The sequence below is a fragment of the Drosophila arizonae genome, chromosome 3, assembly GCF_054131065.1.
Source record: "Drosophila arizonae isolate 15081-1271.41 chromosome 3, UAZ_ARI_1.0, whole genome shotgun sequence".
Lineage (NCBI taxonomy): Eukaryota > Metazoa > Arthropoda > Insecta > Diptera > Drosophilidae > Drosophila > Drosophila arizonae.
The window spans coordinates 24,954,097-24,976,459 of NC_142923.1; the positions used below are offsets into that span (position 1 = coordinate 24,954,097).

The following is a 22,363-nucleotide window of genomic DNA, read 5'->3' on the forward strand; positions in this document are numbered from 1 at the left end:
CAGGAACAGGAACCGGGAACTGGAACGTGACAATGACAACGGGACAAGTCAATGGTTGTATAACATGCATAAATTAACGTAACTGTAACAGTAACGGCAACAGTCTCACATAATTCACTTCATTAACGGGCAGCAACCCTTTAACCCTTTCTGGCCAGCTCGCAGTTCGGCATATGCAAATAATGCCGCATCATTAGAGCATTCACAGTCCAAATCCCAATCTAAATCCGAATCACAGAGCTTCTAGCCAGTGCAAGTGCAGACCCATCGAAAGGGTTGCGGTTGCGGAGAGCGCAGAGCACGTGTCTGAAAATAGTTTTTTTTTTATTTTTTTTATTTTTTTAGGGAATTTGAACCTGCGACCTCGTCTCTTCACGAATTTGCATGTGTTGTTGTTCACAGCGATTAGTGGGCCATGGATATGGAAAATTTGTTTTTGGCCATTTGTCTGCTTGCGGCTTGGCAGAGTCCTGGAAGGGTTGACAGCCAACTGAGTGCCAAAAAAAAAAAAAATAACTTTAAAAGTCGCTTGGGCGCTGAGCTTTGCCAACTATTTTCCTAAAAAAAAAAAAACAGGCAAGAGATTTGGTAACAGAACTATTTATTTAACTAAGTTGACTAAGAGCGAACTGTATTTTTGAAGAGTTGAAGAACTTAAAAAAAGATATGTAATTTCAGACATATATGTATATGTGCAAATTTTACCTAGCTAAAGGCAAAGTAATAGAGAATAGTAGCTAGCTACTGAGAATATAAAGAACATATCAGAGCAGAACTGATGATCGATTCAATAAATTATAGCGGTTTATCAAAACAAAAGCAGACTATAAAATCATGGCTGATACGACAAATTTCTTATAATTCCTATAAACTCTCTCTATAGATAGTTTCTATATAGTGATATAGACCAAAAGCCAAATAGAAACTTACTAAAACTAGAATATAGTCTTTGCCTATAATATAATACTCTACTCTACTCTACTACTATAAATTCCCTGCCCTTAAACTAAGAGGATAATGAAAAAGACGTGGAAGACGTCACCAATGAAATCAGCTCAATAAAAATAAATTTAACTAATCTCTACATATACATACAAATAAAAACATTAATTATTAAACTTTATTCTTTTTTTATTTTTTTTTTATTTTCAACATCTTTCTATTGTAATCTTTTCTATTAATTTTGTTTCAGCTTTTATTTCTGCTGGCTTATCATATGCCTGACGCCTCCAGAAATGGGCTTTCGGTTCTCTTTGCTTTTTTCCCACACACCGAGAGACGGCAAATTAAGCCACAACAAATTTGACCTTGTTAAGTTTTGCTCCAACAGTCCGCAAAGCACCAACAAAAAACCAAGAGCCAGAAAAAAGTAAACGAAATACGAAATAAAAGCAGAAAGGAGCAAAAATCAAGCAAAGGCGTCTCGCAGATTCCCAGCATTGTTTAACGACCCGACCCGCTCACATGGCCGAGCGTCGACAGGGCCGTTGCCTACCTCAGTTTGTGGCTTGTTGTTTGTGTGGCTGATCAATGGGCAGTGCCGGCATCGGGATGCTGCATCCACCGGGCATCCACGCTCAATCCACTCATAAGTCACGCCGTCGTTTTGTATCCACATCCACCGAGTCTGTGTGTGAAGCGAGGGCGGTGCTTGATAAGTGCCCAACCTGCTGCATGTGTTCCGAGGGCCTGTTGTCTGGCTCCACTTGTGGGAGACTTACAGGGACGGAAAATTTACACAGCGTTTGTGTATGTGTAAAATATATTGTAATTGTCGTCATTTATTCCTAAGCGATATCATATAATATAAGCTGAATGTGTTGCTGGGCATAAATTATTGCCAAAGTTGCGGAAATTGATAGATAGTTTATAATATGGATGGTATATGTAAATCGAAGAATTTTAGTAGGCATTTCTTTCGAGTATTCAAGATAGACATAATTCGTCTATAACATTTACCTGTATGTTTATTTAAATATAATAATAGTCAAATATATATTTCGTTTTAAAGAAATACCCACAGTATTCCGCATTTCCCAAATGTGAATATTTTCCAGGTAACAGAAAATTCTATATATCTATAAATATAACTCAAACTAAAATATTTCCAATAAAAATGTTAACTTCTGCAATATGCGCCTCCAACAGGCGCGAGAAAATTCCCTGCATTTCTGCGTGCATAATATAGTAATCAATAAATCACAACTAATTGTATGTATGCCGGTGTATGTGTGTGCGTGTGTGTGTATAAAGTGTTAACATTTTCATAACATTCAATTAACTGCATCGACGGCCCACTGCAAAGGTTCTTGCTCAAAGAGTCCGCCAGGGCGATTGGGGCTTGCGCGCATCACGACACCATCTATGGGCAAGAAAAGCAACTACAACAGCAATAGCAACAACAACAACAACAACAGCAGAAATAACCACAGCCTACAATAAAGTGCAAGAGCGCAATGCAAAGATAAAACGCAACAACAAAGGCGCAGACAGTGTTGGAAAAAGAGCAGCAGCAAAAGCAAATGAGCAAAAAAAAAAAACGAAAAACAACTACAAGGAATCCCAGCGAAAAGAGCGCGGCGATCGCCTTCTGCCATGTGTATGTGTGCGTGTGCGTGTGCGTGTGTATGCATATGGAGAAGACGGCGATGATGCGACGATGTGATTGAAACAAAACATCTTATTATTACCTACGACCGAGGAGCAGCAAAAAGAACGACCCCGTGCGACCTCGATGTGGACCTGGGACATGTACCAAAGGCTGCCAGGTACTGGCTGGCCAGCAACAAAAATACGAGGAGCGTGCAAAAACAACAAATTCCCACGCTCAGAGGCTGCCCTTTGTCCGACGTCTTCGTTGTTGTCGTTGTCTTTCGTGCCCCTCCCTTCTCCACACAGCCCGCCCCATATAAGGCGCAAGCTGGGAAACGTCCTTACCGCCCCATTCGAAGATTGTGCGAAAGCTGACCCGAGCAGTGCCGAAAAAAAATGTTTGCGGCTTTCTTCTCTCCGTTCCTCTCTCTTCTTACGCTCCATATCTGTCTCTCTCGCTCACTCACTCAAGCAAATGTTTGGCTTTTTGTTGTAGGCAGTTTTGTGATTGATTTCAATTTGGTTTCTCGGTATGCCTTTTGACTTTCACAGCTCATTGGGCTCGCAATGTCGCTCACACGATAATGCAGACTGCACACATACATACGAGCACACACACATATATAATTGTATGTAAAGCAAGGCATCCTCCACAGATTCACTCGGACACAAGCTCTGGCATACGGACAGGTTGAATATCGACAGGTATCAAGTGGTGAACGCTCATAATTATAGTATTTAGTGGTGCGTAAAATGTGATACTTATTCTTCTTCTTCGTTTTTGTCAAAATCTTTGAGGTTTTTTAAATTGACTAGGGGTACTCATGCGAAGAATGATCAATTATATGATCATTTGTTTTGATCAAGTTGCAAAATTTAACTATGTTTTTGAAGATGAAGCTTTAGTAAGAAAGGAATGTCATTTAGTCCAAATTTATCTATTTTTATATCCATGTTCCATTTTTGAGAAATTTAAATCCTCAATAATATTTAATACATTTTTGTATAAATTTTTAATCATATTAATTTTCCATAAGCATATTTTCAATTAATTCTATATACAAATATAAATTCATTGATTTATTTTAAAATTAGATTCAGTTACTACTATCGGTCGCAAAAACCTTTTTCTTAATATAGCATTCAAATTAAAAATTAAGAAATTATGCTTTTAATTTTCATTTTACTTTTAAATCTGCTTTTATTTATTTCAAAAACGTAAACTTATTTTTTTTTTTTTTTCAATATTTTTAATGTTTTAAAATACAACATTTACACTAATTAATTTCTTAGTTGAAATTCCTCTACGAATCACCCTAAGCTATATCCTGCCTGTCTCGATTGCTCAATATTATATAAATTTTTATTAATGTACCGTAAAATCAAAGAGCATCATACTTATGTATATTCACCGAAAGCTGAGACCAGCATCCAGCAGATGCTTGAGCTGCCTGGGAGTTCGCCTTTGAGTGCGTTGTTGTTGTTGTTGCTGCTGTTATTGTTGCCTGCCCGTGAAATCAGTGTTATTGATCATAGCTGCATAATCAAGTTACGAGCGCGCTTTCATTATGTTGCCAGTTGCCGAAAAAAAGAAAAAAACATCCACCACCAACAACGGCATCATTATGCTCAGCAACATCGTCATCATGACGTTCGTCAGCAACATCATCGACAATGACAGTTGGCTGCAGTGTTGCCGAATCAGCTATTTTGTAGCTAGATCTGGCTACTTTTTAAGGCCGATTGCTACACAAATTTTCAAACAGCTATTAGCTACAAATCTGGCTATTTTCAAATATTACATTTAGCTAAAATACAAGCGAACTTATAACAAAATTGGATTCGATACTTTTTAAATGTAAATGATTTAAATGTACTAAGTTTTGTGTAGAATTAATACTACAACTGAAGAATAGGTAGACTTTCTAATATGTTATGCAAAATTCATTTCTTATCAATTAATCAGAAAATGGGAAATCAGGGTATAATTTTGGATACCACACCCTCTTCGCCGCCATTTTGTAAAAAACGCATTTCAAGTACTAGAGACTTGTGCTTTGGAATGTACACACATTTTAACTATATGATCACGTTTTGAAAGTTTCATTAAGATTGTATGTCTACAAAAGATATGGATTACGCCGACATGGCAAATGTTGCTATGAGTATAGCGCTCCACTCAACTACCTTAAAAAGGCAAATTATAAAAGCGACAATGGTGAAAATTACCAGTTGGTGGTCATAGATGAGATATTATCGGAATTAAATTAATAAAGTTGACTTTTTATGAAAAAAACAGCACTGTTTTCTTATTTGCTACTTTTTCAGCTATTTTAGAAGAAAGTTGGCTACTTCTAGCTACTTTCAGCCCTTGGTTTTGCTACTTTTACTGAAAAAGTTTCGGCAACACTGGTTGGCTGACCAACAGGTTGCCTGTGTTTCGGCTTATGCACGTATACTCAACTTCACCACACTGCGAGGGCTGCATATTCAACACAGAGCCACAGACAATGCTCTGCGTTGGTGGTGTGGGCAGTACTGGCAGTGGTGGTGGCTTTGCTGCAGCTCATGTTGCTGATGGTGGATTCTTGCCGTCAACTTGTTCGACATTCGCTCGCAGCTCGCACTTGTGTACGGTCGTGTTCTCGCGTCGAATCCAATAATCTGAAACGGTTAAAAAACGTTCAAAAACTTCGACTCGCCGCTTGTCGTTGCAATTGAAATCAATTGAGTGCAATTTGCGAGTGCAAAGTTTTCTGGTGCAAAATGTTTGCCTAAGACAGTTTCGTTTAATTCATTTGTCGCGCGTGTTTGCGCGTAATCAAAACTAAAAGCAAAACAATACACAAAACGGAAATCGGAGTCAGTTCCATCAACTCTAATCGAAAAGATAAACAAAGCTCTCACACACCCATACACACACGCACCATGGCTGACGAGAGCCTGCACACAATGCCGCTGGAGCACAATATAGACTACCATATAGTCACATTGTTTGAGCGCTTGGAGGCGATGCGCAAGGATTCGCACGGCAACGCCATCAACAATCGCCTCTCGAGCACCCTGCAGGTGCCCAAGCGGAGCATGCAGGCCGAGATACGCACCCTGGAGTTCTGGAGGTGGGCATTCGACAGCATCTGAGCCATTAGCATTAGCATTAGCAGTCAGTCAGTCAGTCAGTCAGTCCGCCCACAACTGTAGTCATTATCATTCGCTTTGTTCCCCCGCCTTTATTGTTTATTGTGAATTCTAACTTTTGTGGCTTTGCGTGCTTAATGCAGAGGCAGACAGACAGTCGGACGGCCAGCCAGCTGTACTGTACTGTGATGCTTAACTAAGTGAAATTTAAGTGGTTTGTCTTTGTGTCTGTCTGTCTGGATCTTGGAGACATTTGTGGCCAAACAATGACAAATATTTATTCATAAGGGAATGTCAATTAATTAAAATGGAAGTCAGTTCAGTTAATTTTGATAATCGCATTGATATGGTTAAACAAATTTATTACGATTATGCAGTTAATTTTAGACTTTCATGATTAAGGTATTTTCTAGACTATTTTAATTCTTTTTGGCATTTATGAATATTTATTGAAGTCGGTTCGGTTAATTAATAATCAATTAATTCTCTTATAATCGATAATAGCGATTATAGAAATTATTGCCAGATTTGCATGTTGAGTGAGTATATAGAGTTTGGCTACAGGGTATTTGTTAGTCAGACTCATTTGGCATTTATATATACTTATATGATCACATTTGCATTTCTTCAGGAAACTAAATTTTTAGTGTTTATTTTTGTAGTGTTTTTATTTTTATTGATTTATATTAATTTATATATATATATATATATATATATATATATATATTTTTAACATATACCTTTTCCTCAAAATTTGTTGTTTAGTTTTCTAAATGCATTTATTTTTGTCTTATTCAATTGCTCAGGTTTTATATATTTTTATATATATCAATAAAAAAACTAAATTTCCTGAATTTTATTTTAAAAAGTACATATAACAAATTTTCAAATTTTGTAGCTTATATTTATATATTTATGCAAATCTTTGATTTGCTCGCAAATAATAAAAATAAATATTTTCGTAATTCTTTATTTTAAATATTAAAAAAAAAGACACAAATATATTTTTTATAAATTTTAATATAATATATATTTTAATTTTAATTATATTTAAAGCTTCTTAGGAAAATAAAAAAAAAAACCCCGAACAAAAAAATATGAAAATATTTAATTAGAAAGCTTAAAAACTTTTATTTAAATAATTATTAAACGGGTCATATAAATTAAATTAATGATAATATAAAAATTGTTTAACAGAATACAATTTTTATTAAATTATGACATATTTATTTAATCATATATTTATTACTACTGTAATAATAATATAATAAATATAAAATATAACAATTTATCTCATTGTGTTAAGCAATCCTTCTATAACCATTTCTAATTCCTTAGCTTTTAAATCCATAAACGATTTCTGATACTTTCATCTAGTTAAACCGTTTTTAATATAATTAAAATGCAGCTTAGCTTTTAAGAATTTTTATTACCGTCCTGTAATCGTTTTCCTTCAAATATCTGCTGACGGTCAGTTTTATATATGAATTTAATGCCCGCTTCATTAAAAGTCCATAAAGTAATTAAATTGCAGCAATGCTCTGGACAGCGCAGTTTAAATAAGTTCTCCTGCTGGTCCTCCTCCTCTTCTTCTTCTTCTTCGCCTTTGTTGGCTTACATTAATTATTTTTGTACATTTTTTAAATTTAAACGAAAATTCGCCTCAAATAAACTGCGTATGTCCGTGACAGCAGTTATTCAAAAAAAAAAATTATATATATAATGAATATATACATATATATATTTTGTATATATATATATTTTAGAGTCCGAGTAGGAGCGCCAATTAGGGAGCAGCGGAATAATGCAAAAGTCAAACAAGAAATTTGATGGAAATTAACAAATGCAAAGTTCTGGCAAACCAAATTGCAGCTGGAGCTGGCAATGTTTATGTTGCCATCGCAGCAGTTTGTTTGATTTTTTCGTTATCGCAAAAATGCAAAGGGAGCAAGGAGGAGTGGGAGTAGCAGGAGGAGGGGTGGGGGGAGCAGAGAACTGGAGGGACAGAGTAAGAGAAGGCGGAGGCGCAGCAGAAGGAGGTGGAGTGGGTGCAGGGGCTGAAGAGTAGCGCAGCAGGAGGAGCAGCAGGAGAGGGCAGAGGAGCAGTATTTGCCTGCTGTCATGGAGGGCGTTGTCCATTTGTTTTTTATGTTTTCTGGTTGTCCAGCAACGACGACGACGACGACGACCCCGGGCAATCCGCAGCTGCTGTCTCTCAGTCTCAGTCTCTGTTGGCTTTTCGGTTGCGGAACCTCAAAGCTAACTGCCCCCATCTCTCTGTCCCTCTCTCTCTCTCTCTCTCTCCTTATCCCTCTATCTCTGCATAATTGTCATTGGGCTCGAACAAGGCGCACATTGTGTTTGCAATTTGTAGCGCAACATAATTTCTTGAATATTTACTTAAATCATATGAAATGACATGCCCCAACTGAAGTGTCTTGCTTTAACCCGCCTTCCTCTTTGCCTCTTCTTGCAGATCCATCATCAGCGAGTGCCTCGCCTCGTTCCTCTATGTGTTCATCGTATGCGGCGCTGCGGCGGGCGCCGGTGTGGGTGCCAGTGTTTCATCCGTGCTCCTGGCCACGGCGCTCGCCTCCGGCTTGGCGATGGCAACATTAACACAGTGCTTTTTGCATATATCGGGTAAGCCAACGAAACAAAAACAAAAACAAGTAAGAAAACTCTAGTCGAGAGTGCTCGACTAGATACTACCCTGAACCCAACAAATAAAAATGCTCATTTAGTATGGCTGAAATTTCAATTTCGATGTATTTAAAAATATAAATAAAATACCAAACTCATTTAATAAAATATAAAAATATTTTGAAATAATTAAAAAAAAATTAACATCAGTTGCATCGACCCGGATTCGAACCGCGACTCCTCGGTCGAGCGTCATGCTGCTAACACACTAGGCCACCTCGCTCCTGCTAGTGGCGCTGGCAAAACTCAAATAGATTCACTGCTGCAGCGCCATCTACCAAAACTAAACGAAACTAACTGCTGATGTGATTCTAAGAATCTGCTAGAATAACCAAACTATTAAAAACGCACATAAAGTATAGTTAAAATTTCAATTTCGGTGTATTTAAAAATATAAATTAAATAGAAAACGTATTTATGAAAATATAAAAATATTTTGAAACAATTAAAAAAAAAAAACATCAGTGTTGCACCGATCGGGATTCGAACCGCGACTTCTTGATCGAGCGTCATGCACCTAACACACTAGGCCACCCCACTCCTGCTGGTGGCGCTGGCAAAACTCAAATAGATTCACTGCTGCAGCGCCATCTACCAAAACTAAACGAAACTAACAGCTGATGTGATTCAACGAATGTTTTTGTTGTAGCTGCTGCACGTGCGTTTGTTAATTGGCCAAATATTTGATTATTTTTTATTAATTTTTGACTGAACGGAATTTAATGAAACTTTCAGCATATGATCTACATATTATATTGAATATTTGAGAAATTTGAAAAAAGAAAAATCATTCACAATTAGCTATAGAGGCACCTGATTTGAACTTGAATGTTTTTACTCGATAAAAACATAACGGGATGATTTATCGAATTTTAAAAGCAAACTCGACGTCCGCGCTGTATATACGGTCATTTAAAAAAAAAATTCAAGTCTCTAGCTCTTATATCTTCGGAAATCGACGCGTTCAAACATACGGACAGACGGACAGACGGACAGACGGACAGACGGACGGACGGACAGACGGACAGACGGACAGACAGACAGACGGACAGGGCTAAATCGACTCAGCTCGTCGCCCTGATCAAGAATATATATACTTTGTGGGGTCTGCCACGCCTCCTTCTGCCTGTTACATACATTTCAACAAAACCATTATACCCTGATTTCCCATTTTCAATGGGTTCAGGGTATAACAAAGACAAAAACAAACAGACGAATAAACAGGCGACAAGTGTTGCATGTTGCTTGTTGTTGTTGCTGTTGAGGGTCTACAAACTCTGCCGTGGGAATTTCGTTGCCACCAACCAAACAGCAGCAGCAGCAGCAGCAACAGCCACAAGAACCCCATTTCACATATATTTCGTTGGGTCTTTGTGCGGCGTCACCTATTGAAAGGAGTATATAGGTTTGCCTGTAATAATTTCCGAAAGACTTAAAGCTAGAGAGTCGAAGCTTTAAGTAGGCCCAGAGACCAGAGCTTGAGATATTTTGAAACTTTAGAAAGTTTTAAGAATTTTATCAAATAGATATATACCTAAAAATTTAATATATACCCAATTCTTGATGCCTGTTGGGAAAATTGGAAAATATTTTTATAATTTCAAATTTATAATTTCAAATTGAATTAATAAAATAATATTGCAGTACTTTGATGTAGAGTCTTTCATATGTATTTTTTAGTTGTTTTATTTTTAATTTTCTATATAATATTTCTATATATATATATATTTCTAAATCTATACATTTTGTATGTTATTTATTATTTATATGTCATTCATAATTTTTTATTTATTTATTTTTCTTTGTTTTTTAAATATAACAATAATTTTTTTAATTTAAATTTAATTTTATATCATTGAATTTCGCACAAGTCTTAAGCAGTAATTTTAGCTTCCCCTTAACTATTCTATTTGTTGTCTATTTTTATTTCGCTCAACTTTAAATAATTTTTATATAATTTAATATGTAAAATTTTATATTTCATCGAACTTTACGCGAGTATGTAGTAGTTAGGAATACCCCGTTTTTAATCATTTTATATTTCTTTGAACCTTGCGCGAGTATTATGCAGTCAGCTACGCCCCACATCAATTTTACTATTTGTTTTCTTTTTATATTTATGTATTTTATTCTCTCTATTTTTTTTTTTTGTAATTTTCGAAAAGCCAACGCACTGTGGTTGTCGCCCGCGTCTGCGATTCCGTCTCCTGCCCCTCGGCTCCCACTCCTGCTGCGGCTCCCCTTTGCTTTTTCAAGCGCCTTGGCTGCACTCAGCCGAGGAGACGCTCTTATCTGTGGCGGGCGCACTTGCACTGGCCTCTCTGTCATTTCTCACTGTTCTCTGTACAACTTCCTCGTGTATTTGTTCATCTGCGTTGACATTCGGGGCAATTAAATGTTGCCACAAAAGGCGGGGAAGTTGGGGCCAGGGCGTACGTGTGTAGGGAGAACATGTGTTCTTGATTTCGCCTTTAAGTTGCATTCTGTATAACTGTAAATATATATAAGTGTATGCGCATATATATGTTATATGTTTTCCTTTTCACAGCCAATTGGCTGCACATTAAGTTATGAGCACAGTCCCTCAATCCAGAACATAAAAAATAATATTCCACGAAAGTGTCAAAATGTTATTTAACGGTTTTCAGAGCGAGAGGGGATGCACACCATATATATAGTTTTATAATAGATTGAACTGAAAATAAACACATCTGACAAAGAAGCAGGAGAATGCAAAATTTTATTTATAAAATAGAATACAGTTAATAGTAATCTAATTAAAAATTTCATTTCGCTTAAAGTTCTATTCTAGCTATACTTTATATGATTTTCCCATCTGCATAGACCTCATTATATTATAAACTTTCTCTGACAACTTTTACTTTTTTCTGAGCATAATCCACCTGGATCGTTTGCCACTCTTCCTTTCTTGTTAAATATTTAATGATTAATCCACTTATCCAAATTTTTTTTTTTACTCTCGCACCACAGGCGCTCACATCAATCCCGCCGTAACTTTGGCCTGCTGCGTTATCCGCAGCATCTCCCCCATACGTGCGGCGATGTACATGACCGCCCAATGCGGCGGAGGCATTGCGGGTGCCGCTCTGCTCTATGGGTAAGTCACACAAATATTATCGAATTATTCATGCAATAGATTTGATGATTAATGATGAATTTGATGAATTTAATGAGGTTTTTTAAATTATAGAAAATTTATACTTTAAATAAGTAAATATCCTGCGATAACTAGAGTTTTTTTTAACTTTGAAATGTTAGTATAATTTAAAATATCTAATTGTGTATATTTTTTATAGTCCTAAGTCCTTGGCTATATCGCTGCTGGGCAGGAGCTTATAATATATTATAATTCATTTTTAGCAAATATATTTGTATAATATAGGATTTTTAGTTTGAAACTACCTCTGATATACATATATTAAAAACTATCAGACTATCCTTCCACTTAATAAAATGTAGAGCAATTCATGTAAAATACATATAGCAAATTTAGTAGTCAAACAAAAATTTAAAAATTGATCTAAAAATATATGGTATTATATTTATGTATATATTTTTTATATTTATTATATATACATAAATATAATATATATAAAAAATAAATAAAATAAATATAAAAAATTAATTGTAAATTATAATAATATTAACAAGATTAAGATAAATTATAACAATATTAACAAGAAGCAAACATTTAGAAATTTTCTATAAAAATCTCTCTTTGATAAATTGTTCAGTTTTAACTTAAAATCTTCATAAAGAGAACTTGATTATTAATTCAAAGGCTTTAAATTACATATATGATTCAATAAACAATAATCACATAGATTAATTTTAATAAATTAATTAATTTCATAATTATGTAGTCTAATAACAATAAGAAATACTCATTTAGTTTAATAACATCATTTTTTGGCTAAGTGTAATCAGAAATGAATTGCCAAAAGCAAGTACTTGGGTCTGTCTGCAATAAGATTCCAAGTATTTCCAAATGACTTCAGAGCACTCGATCCAACGCCGACGGCCTCGCCCTCACTTGATGGTGCTTTAATAACGCCCAGTTACAAATTTCCATATAAAATGTCCACTGAGCATGAAATTCATTTCGTTGTAAAAGTATGTATGTTCGACCCGAGCTTGGGACAGGATATGCCTGTGCTAATAGCAATTTCCGAATTAAATTCAACAAGGTGCTCAATGTCACTCGAAAATCCTAACGGCCGATGCGGTGACTGTACCAAAAGGACACACTTTGCCCAAAAATCATTTACAGGAAATACGTAGTTTGTGTGTGCAAAAAAAAAAATAAGAAAGATGAAGAAGAAATCGAAATAAATAGGGGAACAGCCAGAGGAATGTATAAATAGGATATGCAGGTAAAATGCTCTATCCTACGCACACACACACACATGCATGCACAGAGCTGTAAGCACCTGCATAGAGCGCAGGTAGTAACTTAGCTAGGAGTTGAGCTCACTCTCCTACTCTCTCTCTCTCTCTCGGTCTCTCTCCTACTCCCACGTTTATCTCAGCTAGGGCGAAAACATCTGCCGACGTGATTTCCCATTTTTGTTGAAAATGCGTTTGCTGTCAGGACCGGATTCCTTCCTTTGTCGAGGCCAGGCAACATGTGCTGCCTAGATACACACACACACACACACACACACATGCACACATACGCACTCCTTACAGTGCGTATCCGAATCTTTGTAGGTCCTGTCAGCGTCTTTTATGCCTAGCTGACAAACACTGCGCAGGATATGCGTGTGGAATATCAGTCTTTGTGCTCGTCAAAGGCAATAGATAGATATATATCGCCCTATATATATAGAGATAGAGCATAAACAATGAAGCAGAACCAAAAATATATATTTGCTGCTGCGCAGCGCTCCAATTTTTTTCTCTGCTCGGTTTTGTTGTACGTTGAACTCCTTTTTGGAAAGTTAATGCGCCTGCGCAGCGTGCCCCTGACTCGCTCTGGGTCTGTGCAACATCTGTTTCTTTGGCTCCTTTTTTTCGTGTTTGCTATACATTTATATATGTACACATACATATATGTGTATATTTTTTTGTTTTAAGTGCATTGGCATCTTTACTTTCTACCGTGGCGCAATCCGAGTAGCCGCTGCAGCCATGAAACATGTTTCAGCTGCCAGGGCCGATCAGGTTCGCATCTTCTCCTGCTTTTTACTCCATTTATGTATGTAGTTTGTATCTGCGGAAGGGTCTCCACTCGCAGGCAGCTCCAGTTGTTTTTTAGTCGAAACATATGTTTCCAAAAGTATTTTAAAGTGTGTGTGTGTGCGTGTGTGTTGATTAATTGGTTTAGATTTGGCAGTCGATTTTGTGGCTTTTGGGCGTCTTTCGAGTTGAGTTGAATTTTTTGGCTCAGTTTGATTGATGAGCTTCTAGCCGAGATTGAAGCCGATACAAAAACTAACGATGTCTCGCAGCCTAATCGATGCGTGAAATTGAGTGCGAATTCTTGTGGTTTCTGAGAAAAAAGTTGGAAATTCCTTTAGACAGCTGCAGAGGTTTGAATTTCGTATAAAAATGCGGGCTGCGAGGTAAATGGTTTCCATGGCAAAATGCATAATATAATATATAAAATATGTAGATTAATAATTTAGCTTTAATCTTTTGTATAAATATAACTGTTCTTTAAAGCGTATTCCTCTTTTAAGCCATTTGCCTTAAGTTCGCGTGTCTCTTTCTAACTCATAGCTGAAAGGCAGTACGTTATGTGCTGCACCTTGCCGCCAGGTGGCGCTACTAACGCTAGGGAAATTTTCTATCATTTTGGTATATTCTCATTCTTTCAGCTAAATTTCAATTTAAATGAGATTTTCGATTTCGCGCGTTTGTAACGGAAAGTATTTGCAAATCCAAAATATTTTCATTTACAAAATTCGCGCTAAATTATTATTTGAACATTTATTTAATTGGCTTTTAATTTAATTTAAGAAATAGAGTCAAAGAAATGTTTACTTTTAAACGGCTTATACAAGTTTTCGATATTCTTGCAAAGAATTAATTATAGATTTTGTAGGAAAATATAAAGTAAAAATATAAATAGATATGTAAACTGCTTAACTCAGGGTAATAATATTATTTGTAGTATTTTAATGAGACGCAATTTTTAAAGGAGACGTTTTTATTAAATCTCTATTCTTTGATTTCACATATCAAATATGTATTATGCCTAGAAATTAGAAAAGAGGAAGTGAAACTCGAACATAAATACTAGATAAACTATATGAGTCCCAACAGTAGAAATAAAACTCGATAGATGATAGTCACATAAATCCCAACAGTAGCGTAGTTTAGAGATAAGAGTTGGTTGACATGTAAATGATTTTATTATGATTATCATAATGTACAGATTTCCTCTATAGAAACATGCCCATGCAGACACTTGTTCAGCCTCCTCCCTGTGACATATCAATTGCCGCCACGCCAATTGTCAGACGCAGCCAAGGGGCACTTGAGGCGCAGGCTTTATTATTATTATTTTTACATATTCTACTTTACTTTGCTTTTAAGTAAAAACTCTTCAAAATAACAACATGACATGCGTGGCCCGCATGCATTTGTTGTTTTTGCTTCTTCTTTTTTTTTTTTTTTTTTTAAGTATCGATATCCGGCTCTCGCCTGCTTAGTTGTTATTGTTATGCGCGTTGCGTTCTGGAGGATATTCAATGAGGATATTTGAGTTGGTTTGCTTGGATTTTGCTTTTATTCTTGACCGTCGACAAAACGTGCGCCAAGCACGTTCCAAAATATGCCTTTTCAGTAAAAATGATGAGAGATAAAAATCAGGTTGAGCCCGCCAGGCCGCCAGACCGCCAGAAAGCAAGCAAGCAAAACTGCATAATTACCATTGGCCTTTGTTCAGCTCGACGTCGTTTGTATCTTCGTCTTCGTCTTCAATCTACTCGCCGATCCATCCCTTCTGCGTCCTCAGCTCCCTCTCGGTTGCGCCTGCGCAGGATGCGACAGAAACTTGAAATCAAACACGTGTCGCTGCCGCTCGCTGGTTGGTCAGCACGAAAGGGCAGCTGGAACTGTCGGGCACTTAAACGAGCTCAAAGCCTGCCAGGCACACCTGCCGCCCAAAAAAAAAAAAAAAAAACAACATACATTGAAAAGAAGAGAAAAAAAAATACAGTAGTTCCCTCTGACAGCAACAGCAAAAAAAAGAGATACAAAAAAAAACAGGATTTTCGAGTCGAAATTTGAATTTAAAATGCAACGAAACGAAATGAAACGTAACGAGCTGCCGCCAGGGAGCTGAAATCGCAGCCAGTGCCTTCATTATCGATTCGTATGTGGGGCATGTTGCATGTGGCATGGGGCATGGGGCATGGCGTCTTTCTGGCCAGTTGCCCAAAATCAATTCGTGTCACATAGAGGCAATTGAATTACGTTTTTGATGCCGCCCGCTAACAGCTTATCGCTGGCAACATGAAAATGGCATCCTGTGCGCCGCTTCCGGTTGTTGCACACACATACACACACACACACAGTAACAAATAAAAATGAAACATTGCACAGCTGGTCCAGGCGTGCAATCCAACCGCAAAGATCGTCTTCTATGCATATGCCACACTTGCCGTCGATTGCTTTGATTGTGGTGCACATTTTGAGTCAATTGTTGCACGTTGAAATTTATAATTAATTGCCATGTGGCAGAGTGAATAAATTGCATTTACCGCATGCATATTTATGTGGTATTTTCATTGTCTGCTGCAGCATGATGAATTTCTCTTAAATATACAATTAAAGCGCAATTGAAATTGGCAAATTTGTTGCAGATAAAACAATAATAAATGCTTCAAGTGTTGCACGTAAATATTATGTTTGCTGCAATATCAGATTGGTATGTGAATTTCCAGAGGTATTTGTCCCGGTTGACGTGCCCTTTGGCATCTAGGAGGAGCGGGTGACCTCAGCCGTCATTCCTTAAACCTCGAACCGCAAACAGTTGCAGCGTGTTGCACACAGCACATAACCTCACTCTTCATTACGGATGTGGCAGCAAGAAATGTGTGCTTGTGTCCTTTTCACACAACTTTTGCAGCTTTCTGTATGTATGTATGTACGTGTAGGTGTGTCTGCTTCTTGTTTCTCTTGTTCTCTGGTTTGTTTGCCTTTTTATCGTGCACCAACAATTTTGTTCGGTTAGCAAAGGGAAGCTGCTAAGCTTAACGGCACATAAACTTCTGGCTACATTTTGCTATTTCCTGCTACTTAACTGTAACTGTGTGTCTGGTGTGTGTGTGCTCGCTGATTGTTTGTTGTTGCTGCAAAATTAGCACTTTATACATTTATGAGCAAACAAGCCGGGACAAGAAAATAAACTCAAAAATCAAACTAAGGCAGCCATAAGCAAAGCAATGTTTTACTATGATTTCCTTTAAGTTAGGCATTTAATAATCTTATGGATGTATGTGTTAGAGCCAGAGGTAGCATAGAAGGATAAACTTTAATGTTGTATTTAAATTTATCATTTTATAATCAGTCATGTCGATTTAGTACTTACTTTTCCAAATGTCCTTTTTGTGAAATTTTGTTAGTCAGTGTCATATCGTTTATGCAATGTATATCGATTGGTTGCTTTGAATTAGTACCAGTTTTAATTCCTTGTTGGGATTAATTAGTTAATTTCCCTTATTTATTCAAAAGTCCTTTATATCGACTTTTTTCAAACTATCGATCATATGTGGCGTTTTGCTTAAGCATCGATATATTGTCTTTGATTCGTGTCAGCTCTAACTACTAATTGCAGTTATCCATTGCTATTACAATCGTGACAAAGAGCATCTCTTTCTTCTTCTTTATTATGTATATCTTGCTTTGGTGCGATCTGAACTTGAATAAGCTTTCAGCCAAGTGGAAAATTGTTATGGCTAGCCGCACTTTGTGTACACACAGCATATGACTATGAAATATTACATATAAATATTTATATATATATTTTTCATATATCAAATGTCTTTCAAATATTTCTGCTTTTTGTTTGCACGTTTTCTTTACTATTCTTTATTGGCAGAGAGTTATTTGGTAGCAAAGCTGGTGTTTATTGCCGCTAAGCCGGCATACTTCACCTTTTCACTAGCTATTCTGGCATCCTTGCCGACAGACTCTCTCTCTCTCTCTCTCTCGCTCGTTCACTCGCTGCTCCACTCAATGCCATTTGCTGCAACTGCGCCACTATTTGCTCAACTACTTTGAAGTGCATTGCGAAAGCGTTTATTTCCGGATTTTCACAGTTATTCAATGTTCCGGTGATGATGTGCAATTGCCATTGCGGCAATGTGCGCTTCCCCACTTGTTATAGAAAGCATCGCAAATATTTGTTCAACAACACTTATGACGTGTAAAAGTGTGGGATTTACCAACACTGTTATGCACTTGGATTCGGTAAATTTTCTCTATTTGCGTGCCTGAGCCACATAAAGAAAATAGTTTTATTTAACATGCATTTAACAACACCACATACATATTTCGATATGCGTTTCTTTATGCTTTCCATTAGGCAGCGGAATTTTGTACTCAACATTTTATAAAGAGGAAAACACTTGAAATTATTTGGATTAGTTTATTTAAGCAAGCTTTAGGTAGTGGATAAACTACTTAGACTTTTTTTTTATTATTATTATGAATTGTATTTTTCTTAATATATACAATTTTTTTTAAACTGTTAAAATAACATATATTTTTTTAAATATAAATATTTATACGATAGATTTGATCATGAATTGAATTTTATGTTTCTTTTTTTTTTACTAAAATAAAATTTGAAATGTTTAAATTATCATAAAGACCAATATAATATTATTTTCTTGATTTGAGAGAGATAATAAAATATTTGTATTATTATGATAAGCAGATTTATTTATTGAGACGAGCTAGCAAATTATTTTTATTATGTTAATTATTTGACACAAATTATCATGAATTGAATTTATCAAATTTGTAATAATGTGTTTATTTTTCAATTAAGACTCATGTTTTACCTCTTATCATTCGATTGCTCAATAATAACTAATAAACTGAATAGGCGTGTCAAAATCAGCTTATAGACTCAACTTTGATATATGATCGATTTCAATTATAACCGAGGACAAAGTTAACTCTGACAGAGCCAAATTGAGAGCAGCTGCATGTGGGTAAACTCATTAGTAGTAACGCAAAAGTTAAATTGTTCATAAATCTTGGAGGAACCGAAAAAAAGTTTTGATACCGCGCACAGCCTAGACGTAGGCAACAACTTTTGTCACTTTTGCCAATTGAAACTTTGGCAATCTAAATTATGTGCCACCCATGCATATATATACATATACGTATGTGTATGTGTGTGAACTGGGGTGAACAAACTGTTGTAGGCAATCTCATAAGAGCTCAACTTTGGGTTACAATATTCTATATGTTTTTGTAGTATCTAGAGCATATGATTAGTTAACTTTAGTCAATTCCAAATTATAATAAAACTCACTCTCTCTCTCTCTCTCTCTCTCTCTGTTTCTCGTATTTTTACAGTGTCACCGTGCCGGGGTATCAGGGCAATCTGCAGGCGGCAATCTCGCACAGCGCCGCATTGGCCGCCTGGGAACGTTTCGGTGTTGAGTTCATACTCACCTTTGTCGTGGTGCTCTGCTATTTCGTCTCCACGGATGCCATTAAGAAGTTCATGGGCAATTCGGCGTTTGCCATCGGTGCGGCATACAGCGCCTGTTGCTTTGTGTCGGTAAGTTTGACATTGATAATGATGCTTAAAGGAATGCTACAGCACAAAAATCTAGTGGCTCGAAACTCTCAACTCGCAACTTCAGACTCGAGAGTCGAAAAACGCACCTGCCGTTTGCGCATTTTATGGTGCAAAAATCGCAGCACGACAGGCACCAGGCACCAGGCCCAGATCCAGACTCAGACCCAGTCACACTCACAGTCAACAAAAGGGACCGAGAAATTGGTCGAGATAATTAATTTAGCCCAAGTCAGGGTCGAGCGCGTCTCGAAACGTTGCTGTCCAGAAATTAAAAGCAAATATTTAGCCAGTTTATTTATTTATTTTTCTTTTCTTTATTTTCTTAAGCCGCATAATAAAAATGAAATTTATATTGATTTGAATTACGATTTCTGGCTTGCGATAATAATTGAACACGCAATCCTAAAATGAATTTTAGACAATTTATCCGAATTGGAATTCGTTGAAAACTGAAAAATGTTGAAGGCTTTGAGCTGCTGCAGCTGCTTCAAGGCTGGCTCTTTAGGAATTCCATTGTTCATATATGATTTTTGAAAATCTGAAAGAATTTCTTAAAATTGAAAACTAATCGAAGATTTTTGAGAAAAAATACTTTATACATATTAAGTTTTATTACTCACTGGTCACTGATAACTGAAGCTTTATTATTTATGTAGATCTATACATATATTGGGGTAGGCATTTGACTTGTAGCCTATGCAAAAGATGCTAATTTTGGATTTAAAACAGGTTTTTTTTAATATTTATTTCAAAGTATGCAAAAACTCAAAATTACTTCAACGTGGCTTATTTTCTCGGTTTTTACTCTTAATACGGACTGCAGACAGATGTGGAACGGCTTCCAAACTGCGCGTAGGCCAGAGAGAATCAGCTTTGCCTTTAATAATTTCGAGAGCGTTCGTATGCTAAAACATATCCATTTATTTATTAGACGTTCGAGTTAATTAAGCTCACTCAAAATTAGGCACTGGCTATATTTAATATATTTTTCAGTGAGAGTATATTGACTAACTGGGGAAAAAAAATTGTGATACACTGCTCAACTCAGTTCCAAACATATACAGATATAAAGCATACAATCAGCATTCTCTTTAAATAAAATCCCTTATTCAATTTCCTTTCTCTTCAGATTCAAGATTCAAATTAGCCTCATTTTAGACTCCCCCAATTTCCACGTTCTTTCCACTTTCTAACACTCTCATTTTCCCTCTTCTTCCATTGCAGATGCCCTATCTGAATCCGGCGCGCTCCTTGGGTCCTTCGTTTGTGCTGAACAAATGGGATAACCATTGGGTGTATTGGTTTGGTCCGCTCGTCGGCGGCATGGCATCCGGCCTGGTGTATGAGCATATATTCAGCTCGCGACGCAGCGCGCGCCATGGCAAGGGCAGCGTTGACAACGACTCCAGCTCCATACACTCCGAGGATGAGCTGAACTACGACATGGACATGGAGAAGCCGAACAAGTATCAGCAGTCGCAGGGCACCTATCCGCGCGGCCAGACGAATGGGGCGGGGGCCACAGCTGCTCAGCATGCCGCTGCCACTTTGCCGCCCATGGGCGTGGTCGGCGCTGGAGCCGGCAACTACTGTCAGAATCTGTACACCGCACCGCCGCTCTCCTCGAAGTACGACCAGCAGCAGCAGGAGCCGCTCTACGGCGGCACTCGCTCGCTCTACTGCCGCTCGCCCACGTTGACGCGCAGCAACTTGAATCGCTCGCAGTCGGTGTACGCCAAGAGCAACACGGCCATCAATCGTGACATTGTGCCGCGTCCCGGACCACTGGTGCCAGCGCAGAGTCTCTATCCCATGCGCACGCAACAGCAACAGCAGCAGCAGCAGCAACATCACCAGCAGGCCGTCTCGGCAACCCAATCTTCGCATCTGCAGAATCAGAACGTGCAGAATCAGATGCAGCAGCGCACCGAGAGCATCTATGCCATGCGCGGCTCTATGCGCGGACAGCAGCAACCATTGCAGCAGCAGCAACAGCAACAGCAGCAGCAACAGGCGCCAGTGGGCATGCAGCAGCAATTGCAGCCACCGCAGCAGCACATGTCGGAGCCACAGGCGCAACCACAGGGCTTCCAGCCGGTCTACGGCTCACGCAACAATCCCACACCCCTGGACGGCAATCACAAGTTCGAACGTCGGGATCAACAGCAACAGCAGCAGCAGCAACAGCAACTCTATGGCATGACCGGTCCGCGCAATCGCGGCCAGTCGGCGCAATCCGATGACAGCTCGTATGGCTCGTATCATGGCTCGGCAGTCACGCCGCCAGCGCGTCATCCCAGCGTGGAGCCCTCGCCGCCGCCCCCGCCCATGCTGATGTACGCCCCACCGCCGCAGCCCAATGCAGCGCATCCACAGCCCATACGAACGCAGTCGGAGCGCAAGGTGAGCGCGCCCGTCGTTGTCTCCCAGTCGGCTGCCTGTGCTGTCACCTATACCACATCCCAGATGCCCCCAACGATCACGACAACAACAGCACAACAACAGCAACAACAGCAGCAGCAGCAACAGCAACAGCAACAGCAACAAATGATGATGCAACAGCAACAGCAGCAACAGCAACAGCAGCAGACACATCAGCAACATTATGGCATGTTGCCGTTGCGACCGAACTGAAAGCGGCTGTCGTGGGGCCCCGTTACGACGCCGCCGCCAACGATACACGCCGCCCTCGCAATTCATCCCACGGGCACCATGACCCTGCACAGCTGCAGCCTGGCCAAGCAGAGCAGCTTGTTTTAGCTCCCAGAGAAGAGTAAATCGGGCATCCAAAGGAAATGTACGCAAGGTCCTAGAATTTAATTAAAAAAGAAAATCATTTAAGTGCAGTTGAATTAGATATATATATATAGACCTGATGACAGACGAAACATAGCCACAATGTATTATTCACATACGACAAGTGAGAAGGAACTCATACCTAGCAGCAGCAGCTACATCGATTATCATAAGCAACATATATATAACTATATAGCCCATAATCCATCTAAAATATTACAATGCTCATAATCCATAAATCGCATAACATATTCACCAGTCACATAGACATAGACATATTCACCCATTTGCTTAAACTTAAAAAAATCCCTTCCTTTTATTTTGTTATTTTCATATTGTATTTCG

General features: G+C 38.0%; 1 protein-coding gene and 1 long non-coding RNA gene across 2 annotated transcripts; one reads left to right on the top strand and one right to left on the bottom strand.

The window, feature by feature from the left end:
• The first annotated feature begins 5,148 nt into the window (after positions 1-5,148).
• bib (MIP channel family protein big brain) lies at positions 5,149-22,265 on the top strand. The gene is made up of 5 exons (XM_018004860.2): positions 5,149-5,711; positions 8,207-8,373; positions 11,425-11,551; positions 18,994-19,201; positions 20,447-22,265. Exons 1-5 carry the CDS (start codon positions 5,521-5,523, stop codon positions 21,854-21,856), a joined length of 2,103 nt encoding a protein of 700 aa, XP_017860349.1. The 5' UTR covers positions 5,149-5,520; the 3' UTR covers positions 21,857-22,265.
• On the bottom strand, positions 15,041-15,925 carry LOC149269941 (uncharacterized). The gene is made up of 2 exons (XR_016269283.1): positions 15,330-15,925; positions 15,041-15,236 (listed from the first exon to the last, which is right to left on the bottom strand). It is a non-coding gene; the product is annotated as an uncharacterized LOC149269941 (long non-coding RNA).
• Positions 22,266-22,363: the final 98 nt, after the last annotated feature.

Coding starts and splice junctions, on each gene's coding strand:
- bib (XM_018004860.2), top strand. CDS start 5,521: ATGGCTGACGAGAGCCTGCACACAATGCCGCTGGAGCACAATATAGAC. Junction 11,552..18,993: donor GGTGCCGCTCTGCTCTATGG/GTAAGTCACACA, acceptor GTATTTTTACAG/TGTCACCGTGCCGGGGTATC. Junction 19,202..20,446: donor GCGCCTGTTGCTTTGTGTCG/GTAAGTTTGACA, acceptor CTTCCATTGCAG/ATGCCCTATCTGAATCCGGC.